This window comes from Carcharodon carcharias, chromosome 10, assembly GCF_017639515.1.
Source record: "Carcharodon carcharias isolate sCarCar2 chromosome 10, sCarCar2.pri, whole genome shotgun sequence".
Lineage (NCBI taxonomy): Eukaryota > Metazoa > Chordata > Chondrichthyes > Lamniformes > Lamnidae > Carcharodon > Carcharodon carcharias.
The window spans coordinates 39219877-39234883 of record NC_054476.1 but is presented as its reverse complement, the minus strand read 5'-3'; the positions used below and the strand labels follow the sequence as shown (position 1 = coordinate 39234883).

The window sequence follows — 15007 nt, the reverse complement described above, 5'->3', positions numbered from 1 at the left end:
TCACTCAGTCTCAGTTATCAGTCCCTCTGTCCCTTTGTCCCTCAGTCCCTCTGTCCCTCAGTCTCAGTTATCAGTCCCTCAGTCCCTTTATCCCTCAGTCCCTCTGTCCCTCAGTCTCAGTTATCAATCACTCTGTCCCTTTGTCCCTCAGTCCCTCTGTCCCTCAGTCTCAGTTATCAGTCCCTCAGTCCCTTTGTCCTTCAATCTCAGTTATCTGTCCCTCAGTCATTCTGTCCCTCAGGCTCAGGTATCAGTCCCTCTGTCCCTTTGTCCCTCTGTCCCTCAGTCATTCTGTCCCTCAGGCTCAGGTATCAGTCCCTCTGTCCCTTTGTCCCTCTGTCCCTCAGTCTCAGTTATCAGTCCCTCAGTCCCTTTGTCCCTCAGTCCCTTTGTCCCTCAGTCTCAGGTATCAGTCCCTCAGTTCCTTTGTCCCTCAGTCCCTCTGTCCCTCAGTCTCAGTTATCAGTCCCTCTGTCCCTCAGTCTCAATTAGCAGTCCTTCAGTCCCTTTGTGCTTCATTACCTCTGTCCCTCAGTCTCAGTTATCAGTCCCTCAGTCCCTCTGTCCCTCAGTCTCAGTTATCAGTCCCTCACTCCATTTCTCCCTCAGTCTCAGTTATCAATCACTCTGTCCCTTTGTCCCTCAGTCTCTTATCAGTGCCTATGTCCCTCAGTCCCTCATTCCCTCTGTCCCTCAGTCTCAGTTATCATTCCCTCTGTCCCTTTGTCCCTCTGTCCCTTTGTCCCTCAGTCTCAGTTATCAGTCCCTCAGTCCATTTGTCCCTCAGTCCTATGTCCCTCAGTCTCAGTTATCAGTCCATTTGTCCCTCAGTCCCTCAGTCCCTCAGTTCCTCAGTCTCAGTTATCAGTCCCTTGGTCCCTTTATCCCTCAGTCCCTTTGTCCCACAGTCTCAGTTATCTGTCCCTCAGTCATTCTGTCCCTCAGTCTCAGTTATCAATCCCTCAGTCCCTTTGTCCCTCAGTCCCTTTGTCCCTCAGTCCCTTTGTCTCTCAGTCTCAGTTATCAGTCCCTCAGTCCCTCTGTCCCTTTGTCCCTCAGTCCCTCAGTCTCAGTTATCAGTCCCTCAGACCCTTCGTCTCTCAATCTCAGCTATCTGTCCCTCAGTCCCCTTGTCCCTCAGTCTCAGTTATCATTCCCTCTGTCCCTCAGTTCCTCAGTCTCAGTTATCAGTCCCTTTATCCCTCAGTCCTCTGTCCCTCAGTCTCAGTTATCAATCCCTCAGTCCCTTCGTCTCTCAATCTGTCATCTGTCCCTCAGTCATTCTGTCCCTCAGTCTCAGTTATCATTCCCTCTGTCCCTCTGTCCCTTTGTCCCTCAGTCCCTCAGTTCCTCAGTCTCAGTTTTCAGTCCCTCTGTCCCTCAGTCTCAGTTATCAATCCCTCTGTCCCTTTGTCCTTCAGTCCCTCTGTCTCTCAGTCTCAGTTATCAGTCACTCTGTCCCTTTGTCCTTCAGTCCCTCTGTCCCTCAGTCTCATTTATCTGTCCCTTAACACCTTTATCCCTCAGTCCAACTGTCCCTCAGAGTCAGTGATCAACTCCTCTGTCCCTTGTCCTTCAGTCCCTTTGTCCCACAGTCTCAGTTATCAGTCCCTCTGTCCCTCAGTCTCAGTTATCAGTCCCTCAGTCCCTTTGGCCTCAATCAGTTATCAGTCCCTCAGTCCCTCTGTCCCTCAGTCTCAGTTATCAATCCCTCTGTCCCTTTGTCCTTCAGTCCCTCTGTCTCTCAGTCTCAGTTATCAGTCACTCTGTCCCTTTGTCCTTCAGTCCCTCTGTCCCTCAGTCTCATTTATCTGTCCCTTAACACCTTTATCCCTCAGTCCAACTGTCCCTCAGAGTCAGTGATCAACCCCTCTGTCCCTTGTCCTTCAGTCCCTTTGTCCCACAGTCTCAGTTATCAGTCCCTCTGTCCCTCAGTCTCAGTTATCAGTCCCTCAGTCCCTTTGGCCTCAATCAATTATCAGTCCCTCAGTCCCTCTGTACCCCTGTCTCAGTTATCTGTCCCTCTGTCTCCCTGTCTCAGGTACCTGTCCCCTTGTCCCTCAGTCCCTCTGTCCCCCTGTCTCAGTTATCTGTCCCTCTGTCACTTCGTCCTTCAGTCTCAGTTATCAGTCCCTCTGTTCCTCTATCCCTTTGTCTCTCAGTCCTTGCCTCCTTGTCCTTCAATTTCTGTCCTTCAGTCTGCCCCTCACTCCCCCTGTCTATTTGTCCCTCAGTCTCTGTCACCTTATCCCTCAGTTTCTGTCCTTCATTTTTTCTCTCAGTCCCTGCATCTCAGTCCCTTCAATCTCAGTCCCTTTGTCTCCTATCAATCAGTGCCACAGTCTCAGTCCCTTTATCTCTCTATCCCCTCTCCTTAGTCCCTGTCCCTCAGTCTCTATCCCTCAGCTCCTCAATCTGTGTCCCTCAGTCCCTCTCCCTCAGTCTCTGTCCTTCACTCTCAGTCCCTCAGTCTCATTCAGTATCTTTGTCCTTCATTCTGTCTCCTTGTCCCTCACTCTCCATCCCTCAGTCTCTGTCTCTTAATTTCAGTCTCTCCTCAGTCTCAGTCCCTAGTCTCAGTCCCTCAGCCTTTTTGCCCCTCAGCTCCTGTCTCTCTGTCCTTCAATCCTCTCAGTTTCTCTCTCAGTCCCTCTGTACCTCAGTCTCTGTCCCTTTGTCCCATTAATCCTTCAGACTTTATCTCCCTCTTCATTTACTGCCCTGATTATTGTGAGCAGGTTCAGTGTTGATGTGGGCACTATGTGATTGATGTTTTCACTTCAAAAGTTGAATATGTGATATGTGTTTCAGGTACTTGGTGGCTCGCTCGGAAATGCACCAGTTCATTGAATGCTGTATGAAAGCAGCGGGAGCCAAGAGCGGCCATGCTCTAGCACTGGCTGATGTGTTGGTGGAGGGAGATTATCGAGGACATTACAGCCACGGACTCAACAGGCTTGGTGGGTGGATCTGCAGTGATGGAACAGTAGGGTTGAGGCCAGCTCTTCATCACATCAATAGATGGAACATTTAATACCTCTTTGCCAAAGAAATGCCAGGGTTTATGAAACACTGTTGAGAAGCAGCTTCAGCTTTACTGAACACTGTAAAAGGAAGTGAACAGTGAATCCCAGGGATGTGTGATCAGGAATGGGACATCTAGGGGATGGGAGATCTGGGGAGGGGGTTGTTAGGGATTTGGGGGAATGAGGGTCCTGGCGATGAAGGATCTGGAGAATGAAGATGGGGGCCTGGGGGAATGAGTGATATGGGGATCGATGGTTATGAAGGACAGTGGATCTGGAGGATGAGGGATCTGGGCATTGGGGATCTGGAGGATGTGAAATCTGGAGGATGAGGGATAGAAACATCAGAATATAGGACTTAGGAACAGATTCAGGCCATTCAACCCTTCAAGCCTGCTCCATCATTTAATATGATCATGGCTGCTCTTTCCAGTCTGCCAATGCCCACTGCCCCAGCCACAAACTTTGACTCCCCTGTCTATTAAAAATCTATTTAATTCAGCCTTGAATAAATTCAGTGTCTCAGTCTTCACTGTTTTCTGTACAATAGGATTTCCAAAGATTAACAACCTCTAAGAAAAAAATATTCTCGTAAGCTCTGGGCAGAATTTTACATCCCACAGTCAGGTGCACACCTGGCCAGATGGGCATAAAATAGCACGCAATGACTTCAGGTAAGCACCCCAGCATCATCGTGTACTCGCGTGATATCTCGGTCAGCAGGCATGAGCGGGTGCTGGAGTTGCCCCCACCATTAATTAAGAAGCCACTTAAGGCCATTAAAAAGTCAATTGACACTGATTTTTCCTTGCCCGTGTGATTTCGGGCTTGTCACATGGGCAAACTGGGCAGGGGGGCCAGCCAACAATTTAAGAAAACTCATCCTTGATGGGATAAAAGGGATGAGCAGCATAGCCAGTGTCAGTAGTGGGGAGTTTGGTACATATTTTGCTGCTGGTGACCTACTGGTACTTGGCAGACTCATCTCTGTTCGGGGCTTCATTGTTAACATTTCCAGGCTTCATTTCAGATCTCCATGGTGTCTCCAAGGCCCTCAGAGGATTCAGATTGTGTGGACCCTTCCAGGTATCAGACAGCCTTCTGTTACCCTGGTAATGGGGATTGTGGTCTCCAATGTGGCACTTCTTCTGAGAAGGAAGAGAGGGGCAGAAGGTAGAGGAGGCCAGGTGTCCCAATGCAGCTTCCAGGGGAGGGACCTGTGGGAGGAGAGGCACAGGCACAAAGGGTGCAGGGCCAGCAGGAGGTCCAAGGCAGAAGGAGCCGCAGAGGACGCCACTATCCTGCTGCCAGGGTTTACGGGCGGTGATGCAGTTACCTCAATATGTTAGAGGTGCAATGCCGAAGGAGGCTCCACCTCTCAAGGGAGACAGTGACCTTCATTTGCCTGATGATTGGGCCTGAGATTACTTCGACTGTGTTGGTGGACGCCCCATGCCAATGGCTCTGAAGGTGATAGCAACCCTCAACTTCTATGCGTCTGGCTCTTTTCAGGAGTCATTGGGGGATCTTTGTGGAGCCTTCTAATCAGCTGTCCACAGTTGCGTCAAACTGGTGACAGAAGCTCTGTTCAGGTGGTAACTGACCTTTATTCTTTACCGTAAGGACAAGGCCAGCCAGGCTGAGCAAGCCAGAGGCTTTTCAGCAATTGTTGGGTGTCCCAGCGTCCAGGGTGCCATCGACTGCATACGTGTGGCCATCAAGATGCCAGCGAGTCAGCCGGGTGCCTTCGTCAACAGGAAGGGATTCTACTCCATTAACGCGCAGATAGCGTGTGACCCCAGATTCTGCAGATTCTGTACCCTGGCAGCTCCCATGACGCTTACATCCTGAGACAGTCTCAGGTGCCGAGGCTCTTCAGTGCTCCAGCCTGACTGGATGGATGGCTGCTAGGTGACAAGGGCTATTCATTGAAAAGGTGGCTCATGACATCTCTCCGCCACCCAAGAACAGAGGAGGAGAAGCATTACAATACGACTCATGCCTCCACAAAGGCGGTGTTAGTGAGGACCATAGGTCTTCTCAAGATGCACTTCCAATGCCTGGACCATTCAGGGGTGCACTACAATACCCCCAGAGTGCATGTCACTGATAGTGGTTGCATGCTGAGCTCTTCACAATCTGGCACTGGCAAGGGGGGAACCCACTGGAGGAAGAGGATTTTGACGCAATTGCACAGGCCACAGATGATGAGTCCAGTGGTGAGTCAGAAGAGGAGCATGGTGAGGAGAACGCTGAGGGCATGGAGCCAGACCTCGGTTACCTCCAGGGAGGCAGGGATGCCTTGATCCAACGCTCCTTCAGGTGGGTTACCAAAGATCAGCTTCAACCTCATGCCAGATCTTCCACCTCCATCCTGGATGTCTGAAACGGCCCTTTCATTTGCACCCAAAGTCCACTCAATGCTTGTGCAATAAAGTATCCAGCCTCTCATGTCTAGCATTACATACTGGCGTACCCTGCACCAGAAAGAAAAAATACATAGGCCATCAGAACCAAAGCAAATTTAATGTTATCATCACATTGAAATCATTATGATATTACAATTACTGGTGTTCATGTCCACACCAGCAGATGTATAAACCAAACATAAATGAACAGAAAATCACCCATGAACTGTCCCTCTCATGCTCATGGTGCCTTAAACTTATGTTTGCGAGTGCTACGTTTTGGTGCCGCTGGACATCCAGCATCTTCCGCCTAATGGACGACTCCAGAGGCACCAATATGCACTGACATTCTAGTCATCAATCTAATGCCCATCATGGTGCTGGTATCTGCGCTGGTGCCTGCTTCAGAGAGCGGGTGTGACACCGGCGCAAGTGAAATCCGGTGGTCCTCCAGCGTCGGGGACATCCGGACAGTGAGTGCATGCTGCCAAAACTAAAAGGGACAACAAGGACATGACATTAGTTTAAGAGTCATCACACTGTTGCTGGGCATGCCAGGCACCTGGGTGAGACAATGGATATCTGCATCATGCTGCCATTGTCTTTCAATGATCAATGGGGACTCCAGGTTTGAGGTTCCCATCAATGAAGAGACTAGACTAGAACGGTTGCAAAATCCGAAACTTTCACCTCTGTGCATTGCGCTCTTACCTTCACCTGGCACCCCCAGGCCCTCCACACACAGTTGCACAGGGAGCATGCCCGCTCCCGAGCTCTACGGCATCCTGCTGGGATCTGCTGAGCAGCAGCAGGTTGGGTAGGTCTCTGCCTGTATGTGACCTCTCTGCTTGGTTATGGCTTGTCTTCTCCTGAAAGGACAGAGGAGCATTTGATTAGTCCACTCTCTACCTGCAGTGCCATTGCAGCCTGGCCAACTCCAGCTGAGGAACACCTCGCATGGCACATCCAAAGCGTGGCCCTTGAGCCGCAAGGCACTCAGTCCAAGCAGCCAGGGCTCACCCCCTTGCCCAGCTCTGGTGTCATTGATAGTTGGCAGTCAGACTCTAACACCCCTGAGGTGCGTGGAGGGATGGCCAGCTCTTAATACTTCTGCACACTGACCCATGTCAACAAGGTACTCACCCTTCCTGAGTTTAGCAGGTCATTGAACCACTTCCGGCACTGTACCCTTGTGCGCCACACCACGTCATGGCTGCTCACCAGCGCTGCCACCTCCTCCCATGCCCATTTTGTGAGGTTCGCTGGCCTCCTCCTCCTATCTCTGGAGACAAGTGTGTCCCTCCTGGCAGCCACCTCCTCCAGCAGGACCGCGAGGCACTCATCTGAAAGGTGGGGGGATGAGTGCCCACCCGACCTGCCCTCCCACCTGGTATCTCCAGCAGTATTCGGCTCCATCAAGACAACACGGAACAGCTGTCCTTCCGAGTTTTTAAACTGGCTGCTGGGTCGCCAGTGGACCCAGCGGCTGACAGGACCCCGCCCGTGCTCAGCCCTTCCCGACCGTGTTTCATGCTAGGCGGGTCTTAATTGGCCCGCCAACATAAAATCATAGTTGGGAGCCAATCACAGGCGGCAGGCCGATTCCCAGCCGCTCCCGGTACCGCCGACTGCACTTGCCTGCTGACCTCAAAATTCTTCCCTCTATTTGAAATGGGAGACCCCTTATTTTTTTTAAACTGTGTCTCCTAGTTCTAGTTCCTCCCACAGGAGGAAACATCTTCCCGGTATCCACCCAATCAAGTCCCCTCAAGATCTTATATGTTTCAAAATGATCACCTAATCTCCAATCGTTATAGGCCTAACCTGTTCAACCTTTCTTTATAAGTCCTTCATCCAAGGAATGAGTCGAATGAACCTTCTCTGAATTGCTTCTAGTGCAATTATATCCTTTTTTCAAATAAGGAGACAAAAATTGTACACAGTACTCCTGATGTGGTCTCATAAAGACCCTGTACAGCTGCAGTAAAACTTCCCTACTTTTATATTCCATTCCTCTTGCAATAAACACCAACATTCCATTTGTCTTTCTAATCACTTGCTTCACCTGTATGCTAACTTATTGTCATTCTGTTATTGAGTTCTGCCATCTCTATTTAAATAGTATACCACTTTCCTATCCTTCCTGCTAAAGCGAACAAGTTCTCATTTTCCCACATTCTACTCCATCTGCCAAATTTTTGCCCACTCACTAAACTTATGCATATTCCTTTTTACCTCCCCTTGACAACTTACTTTCCCACCTACCTTGATGTCATCGGCAAACTTAGCAATAATATATTCGGTCCCTTCATCCAATCATTGACGTGAATTGAAAATAGTTGAGGCCTCAGCATTGATCCCTGTGGCACTCCACTATTTACAGCTTGCCAACCCGAAAAAGACCCTTTTATCCTTAATCTCTGCTTCCTGTTAGCTACTCAGTCCTTTATCTGTGATAATATATTATCCCCTATACCTTGAGCTCTTATTTTGTGCACTAACCTTTGATGAGCACCTTATCAAAAACATTTTGGAAATCCAAGTACAACACATCCATAGGTTCCCCATTATCCACCTTGCTTGTTTCTTTTTCAAAGACCTCAAATAAATTAGTTAACACGATTTCTTTTTCACAAAACCATGTTGACTCTGTCTGATTGCATTAAGATTTTCTAAGGAATTTTGGAAGATGCCTTTGCTGTATATACAGCTACTTATTTTAAAATCCTAGGATGCAGGCCATCTGGTCCTGGGGACTTGTCAGCCTTTAGGTCTAATAGTTTTCCCCGTACCTTTTCCCTGGTGATAGTGATTGTTTTATGTTCCTCCCTGCCTAACGTCTCTTGATTTTCAGGTATCTTTGGGAAGCTTTCTAAGTCTTCTACAGTGAAGACAGACATGAAACAGCCTGTTCCACTCTCCGACATTTCCTTGTTTTCCACTATCAATTTCCCAGACTCTCCCTAGAGGACTAACACTCACTTAATTTACTCTCTTCCTTTTTAAATACTTGTAGAAACTCCTACTGTCTGTTTGTATATTTGCAGCTAGCTCTTTCTCATACTCTAATTTCTCCCTCTTTATTATTTTTAAAATCTTCCTTTGCTGATTCTGTTGCCAGAGGTCACTGGTAATGGTTGTTGGCTTAATACAAAGAGGAGAAGAGTCAATTCTCTCTTAACTCTAAATTCACTTTATTCACGTTGTTAGATCATCTACATATAGCTTATATGTCTGGTTAAATATAGACATGCAATTTTATACCCAAAACTAGGATCTAAACGCACACCCACTAGGTTTCTCTGACACTCCCTGAGTGGTCACAGAATATAAAGCTAATACCCAAAAAGGAGAGCTGTTCTCTCTCTCTTGCATCTCTATGTTGCTGACGTAGGTTCTTCCACTTCTGCAATGGTTGGTCTCTGGAGTTCTTGCTGCCTCCATGCCCGAAATTCTCTATTCTTATACTGAATCTTATCTCTTCAAGCTGTGCTGTCTCTTTCCCGTTGGTTTAGGCTTGCTTGCCTAGTCTGTGGCATCTTCTCATTGGCTCTGTCCCAAGAACTTAGGTAGCATTACCTCGTTACTCCTTTCCTAAATAAGGACTTGTGTCTTATCACATTTCCTTTGTTTTCCAAGAAACTCAGCTACTTCAAACTGGTTCCAGCCAGCTCAGGTCAGTGGTTGGAATCAGGTTACTTCAGGTCAAAAGTTGCTTTTGCCTGTGTCAGCAGTTCGGCTGCAGCCCCTGGCCAACAGTTCTTAAACTCTATGCAGTCTTCTGACCAGCCACTAATCTTTGCAGAATTGTAGAGTTTCTTTCAATTTGATACTATCCTTAGCTTCCTTGTTTAGCCATGGATGATGCATCCTTCTTAAAGAGTCTTTCTTTCTCACTGGATAAATCTTTGCTGAGAGTTATTAAAATCTCCTTAAAAGCCTGTGACTGTATCTTTACTGTCTTACCTTTAAACTTAGTTTCCCAGTTCACTTTAGCTAACTCTGCCTTCATACCTTTATTTAGTTTAAAACATTAGTCTTAGACCCACACTTCACACCTTCAAACTGAACATGAGGTTCTATCATGTTATGATTGCTGTCACCGAAAGGCTCCTCTACTGTGAGGTCAATGATTAATCTTGTCTCTTTGCACATTACCAGGTTGAGAATAGCCTGCTCCCTATTTGGCACTAAAATGTACTGCTCTAAGAAATTGTCCCAAATATACTCTATGAATTCAATTTCCAGGCTACCTTTGCCAATCTGATTTGTCTAATCTACATGTAGATTAATATCACCTATGATTATTGCGGAACTTTTCTTACACACGCCATTCATTTCTTCCTGCATACTTTATCCTACAGTATTACTACTGTTAGGAAACGTTTAAACTACCCCTATAAGTAACATATTATTTTTTATCCCTACCCAAACTGATTCTACATCTTGCTCTTTCAAGCTAAGGTTATCTCTCACTTCTTTTACTAATGTCATCCTTAATTAACAGAGCTACCCCACACCTTTTCCTAACTTCCTGTCTTTCCAAAATGTTAAATACCTTCAATATTGAGGTCCCAGGCTTGGTCCCCTTGCAACTATGTCGCCATAATGCCTATCAGGTCTTACATATTTACTTCTGTCATTGCCAACAATTCATCCATTTTGTTATGAATGCTATGCACATTCAGATACAGAGCCTTTTACTACTTTACTGTTTTTGCAATCTCTGGTCTTATCTGCTGGTTCACTTCTAAATTTGTATGCTCTATCCCTTTCTATCATATTCTGGTTATCATTGCCCAAATCGTAACTACCCTGCTCTATTACCTTGCTGTTACCCTTTGCCACATCTCCTCTAACATGATTCCTTCCCCCCACTGTTTAAAATCCTTTCTACCACCCTAGTTATATAACTCGCCAGAACACTTGTCCTAGCGTGATTCAGTTGAAGACCATCCCAATGGTATGGCTCTCACTTACCCCAGTGCTGGTGTCAGTGAGCCATGAATGGAAACTCATTTCTCCGGCACCAGTCTTTGAGCCGCTCATTCATCTCTCTAATCTTATTTATCCTACTGCAATTTGCTTGTGGCTGAGGTAATAATCCAGAGTTTTGTTTTTTTTTTTAATTTAGCCCCTAGCTGCTCATAATCTCTAAACAGAACCCTTTCCTAGTCCTATCTATGTCATTGGTACTCACGTGGAGCACGACAACTAGATCCTCGCCTTCCCACTGCAAATTCCTCTCCAGCCCAGAGCAGATGTCCCAAACTCTGGCACCAGACGGGCAACACAGCCTTCTGGACTCTAGCTCTCAACTACAGAGGACTGTGTCTATCTGCCTGGCTATACTGTCCACTGATACCACAGTATTCTTATTTATTCTCCCCATTTGAACGGCTTCCTATATCATGATGCAATGGTCTGTTCGCTAAGCCACCTTGCAGTCCTGCACTCTCATCCATACAAGCTGCAAGAACCTTAAACCTGTTGAATAACTGCAAGGGCTGAGGCTCTCCCACTTCTACTTTCTTGATCCCCATACCTGCTTCATTGACAGTAACATCCTCCTACCCCTGACCATTGACCAAATCAGAAGACTCCATCCTTACCGGTGTGACTGCCTTCTCGAATAGAGTGTCCAGGTAACTTTCTCCTTTCCTGATGCATTACAGTGTCTGTAGCTCGGCCTACTGCTCATTGGCTCGGCGCCAAAGCTCCTTGAACAGCATTCTCTTACTGCAGGTGTGTTTGCTGTGAATCACACTGGTGTCCACAAGCTCCCAGATAGTTTAGTTGCCCTGCCATCTTTATTATGAGTTAATTAATTTATTTTCCTTAGTTAATTTATAATTAATAACCCCCAGTACTACTAATAAATTTTACTATTGCCGGTAAAATTTACCACTACTAGTAAAACCTTACTAATAAATAACCCAAGTTTCAGAAGGTTCTTATTCTTATTATTTTAATTAATGTTATATTTACTCTGATTAAAATTCCCTAGTTTTGATAAGAGAAAATTCTCACCAACCAATTAATAATTTACCTTCTTTGCTGTTATGTCCTACTTTGATTTTCTTTGGAATGCTCTGAACCAACAAATTCACCCCCCTGTCTCTTCAAACTCTCACCATGTTCTCTAGGCTGCCCGCCATTCCTGAGAAGCAACTTGTGTCTTCTACAGCTACTAGAGGCTGAAAAGGGAAGAAAAAGAAGTACTTCTTTCCCCTGTGCACCGATTTCCCACATGAACGAAATCCCCAACTATACACTACGCCTTAGTGCATCCCCTCACTCTGTGCAGTTTGAAAAAGTTGTCTGCTTACACAGAGCTTCTGATGAGTCACTAGCCAGCTTAGCTTCCTGCTACAGTAATTAATGCCTCTTGAACTAACCACATGCAGCTGATTGGCAGATACTGAACAATGGGTGACCTGTTAGATCAGACTGGGGATCTGGATGTTGGGGAGTTACTCCTGTTTCTCAGCCAGTTCTTTTCTGGCTACAGCAGTTGAAAGGTTTGAATCTGCTTTGAATTGCTCTCCAGATCTGCCCTCTTTCTCCCCTTCAACAATTTATAAAAAGCAGGGCAAACTGACTTCTCCCAGCTTGAGGCACCAACTGGGGAGTCAGCAATGGGTTGTGGCCCTACTGAGAAACACCTCAACACAGACAGTTTGTAGAAACCTTCATCTGTTCACACAAGCACATTATTGGAAGCCTGTTGGGTTCAGGGTTTAAAGTCAGGGTTAGGATCAATGATATGATTCTCACAGTTGGTTTGTGTGCATTGTATTGGGGTTAGGATAGGATTGGGTGTCTGAATCAGGAGTTATGGTCAGGGTAAGGGTCAGGTATATGATTTTCACAGTCAGTCTGTCTTTTTGCAGATATGTATTTGAATGACTTGAAGACTGGAATCTGTGCCAAGGATGGAGAACCTGTTATTGAAAAGTCAACAGTGGCTACAGCATTGGTAAATGGCAATAACCTGATAGGGCCTGTGGTCGGCAATTTCTGCATGGATCTGGCTATTAAGAAAGCCAAAGAGGTGGGAATCGGATTGGTGGCAGCTTACGGTGAGTTAGAATCCCAGGATCAGTAAGAGTTAGTTATGTGACCTGTTAATCCCTCTTTACTCTTTGAGCTGAAGGGACTGAGCCAATTATCATCGGGTGTTGAGCCAGTTATCATCAGATGATGAGCAGTTAGTCCAAGGTCACACAAATAACATTTCAGTGCTCTTAAGGTGAGTTGGTAGTAATGTGGATTAAAAAAGGAAAAGGAATGTTCCAGAATTCATGAAACATTCATGACACAAACAGTCAAAGTGGTAGACAGTGAAAGACTCACCTGGCGCATTGGGCCTCCCCCATTCAGCCCGGGAGAAATGGAGCAACATGGTCCCCCAAACACTGCCCACCCACAGCCCTAGAGTAACAGAGAAAAATGGTCCCCACCCCAAACACCCCCAACCCACAGTCTTGGAATAATGGAGAAACGCGGGCCTCCCAAACCATCCCCACTCATAGCCCTAGAGTAACAGAGCTGCTTTTATCTGCACTGGACTGCTGCTTTAGGCAGCGTTAGAGTGCTTCAGTTGGAGACTGGTGAGTGAGGGACTTTTAAATGTTAATTTCTATCTAAAGTCTAATCTTTCTTTAATTTAGTTGCTCTTTGGGTTATTCCAGCTTTAAAACTGGGGAGGTGATGACATAGTGGTATTGTCACTGGACCAGTAATCCAGGGACCCAGGGTAATGTTCTGGGGGACCCGGGTACAAATCCAGCCACGGCAGATGGTGGAATTTGAATTCAATAAAAATCTGGATTTAAAAGTTTAATGATGACCATGAAACCATTGTCGATTGTTGTAAAAACCCATCTGGTTCACTAATGTCTTTTAGGGAAGGAAACCTGCCGTCCTTACCTAGTCTAACCTAGATGTGACTCCAGACCCACAGCAATGTGGCTCACTCATAAATGCCCTCTGAAATGGCTTAGCAAATCACTCAGTTGTATCAAACCATTACAAAGTCTCAAAAAAGGAATGAAACCAGGTGGATCACCCAGCATCAACCTAGGCACTGGAAACAACAACAGCAAACTCAGCCCTGTCGACTCTGCAAAGTCCTCCTTGCTAACATCTGGAGGCTAGTGCCAAAATTGGGGGAGCTGCCTTACAAACTAGTCAAGCAACAGCCTACATAGTCATCCTCACTGAACCATCACCTTAGAAAGCACCTTCCAAACCCATGACCACTACCATCTAGAAGGACAGGGCAGCATATAGATGGTAACACCACCACTTGGAAGCTCCCCTCCAAGTCACTCACCATCCTGGCTTGGAAATATATCGCCGTTCCTTCACTGTCACTGGAACTGCCTTCCTAACAGCGCTGTGGGTGTACCTACACCACATGGACTGCAGCGGTTCAAGAAGGCAGCTCACCACCACCTTCTCAAGGGCAACTAGGGATGGGCAATAATTGCTGGCCCAGCCAGCAAAGCCCACATCCCGTGAATGAATAAAAAAAATACAGGCTCTGCTTGCAGCTGCGGCTAGTAAATTAGTTAACTGGCTTAAACAGGTTTTCAGAAGCTAGATTCAGACAGCACAAAAGCAAGCCATCTACAGTGCTGCTTCTGCCTGCACTGGAGTGCTGCTTTGGGCTACATTAAAGTGCTTCAATTGGAGTTTGGTGAGAGAGGGAGTTCACTGAAGAGGGAAGGAGGTGATCCTTTCATTTTCTACCTTTCCTCAGTAAGAAGAGCAGCTGCCTTGGTATGTAGGACCTGGTAAGTATTTGTTTTGTCCTTAATATTCTCTAAACTAGATGAAGTAAAAGTAAGGGGAGTAATTTAAGGGTACGTCATGTCAGGGCAGCTCGGCCAAGTGGAATGCTCCCCCTCTGCAATGTGGGAACTCAGGGATATTTCCAGTGTCCAGTATGCAGTTACTCGAAATCCATGTTTCAGAGCTGGAGCTGCACCTGGAGTCATTGTGGAGCACCTGCAAGGATAAGATCTTCAAGGATAGCATGTACAGTGAGGTGGTCATACTGCAGGTAAAGAGTGCACAGACAGAAAGGGAATGGGTGACTGCCAGACAGAGTAAATGCGCTAGGCAGGTAGCACAGGAGTCCCTTGGCTCCAACTCCATCTCCAACAGATTTTCCATTTTGGAAACTGCTAGAGGAGTTGATTTCTCCAGGGAATGCAGCAAGAGCCAAGTCCATGGCACCACAAGTAGCTCAGCTGCATGGGAGATTGGGAGAGCAATAGTGATAGCTGTTTCTTTCATAAGGGGAGCAGATAGACGTTTCTGCGGCCGCAGACATGACACCAGGTTGATATGTTGCCACCCTGGTGCCAGGGTCAAGGATGTCACTGAGCGGCTGCAGAACATTCTGAAGGGGCAGGGTGAACAGCCAGAGGTTGTGGTCCGTATCAGTACCAATGGCATAGGTAAAAGAGGGATGAGGTCCTGAAAGCAAAATATAGAGAGCTAGGAAATAAATGAAACAGTAAGGCCTTAAAGATAGTAATCTCAGGATTACTCCCAGTGCCA

At 46.7% G+C, this 15007-nt stretch overlaps 1 protein-coding gene across 3 annotated transcripts in view; it reads left to right on the top strand.

Annotated features, from left to right (window-relative positions):
* Positions 1-15007, top strand: part of LOC121283495 (uncharacterized oxidoreductase YjmC-like) — a 75608-nt gene that overhangs the window by 27135 nt on the left and 33466 nt on the right. For all 3 annotated transcript variants that reach the window (XM_041198145.1, XM_041198143.1, XM_041198142.1), the window contains exons 2-3: positions 2812-2960; positions 12328-12516. In XM_041198145.1, the coding sequence (XP_041054079.1) occupies positions 2812-2960; positions 12328-12516 (338 nt within the window). The remainder of the gene's footprint in view (positions 1-2811; positions 2961-12327; positions 12517-15007) is intronic.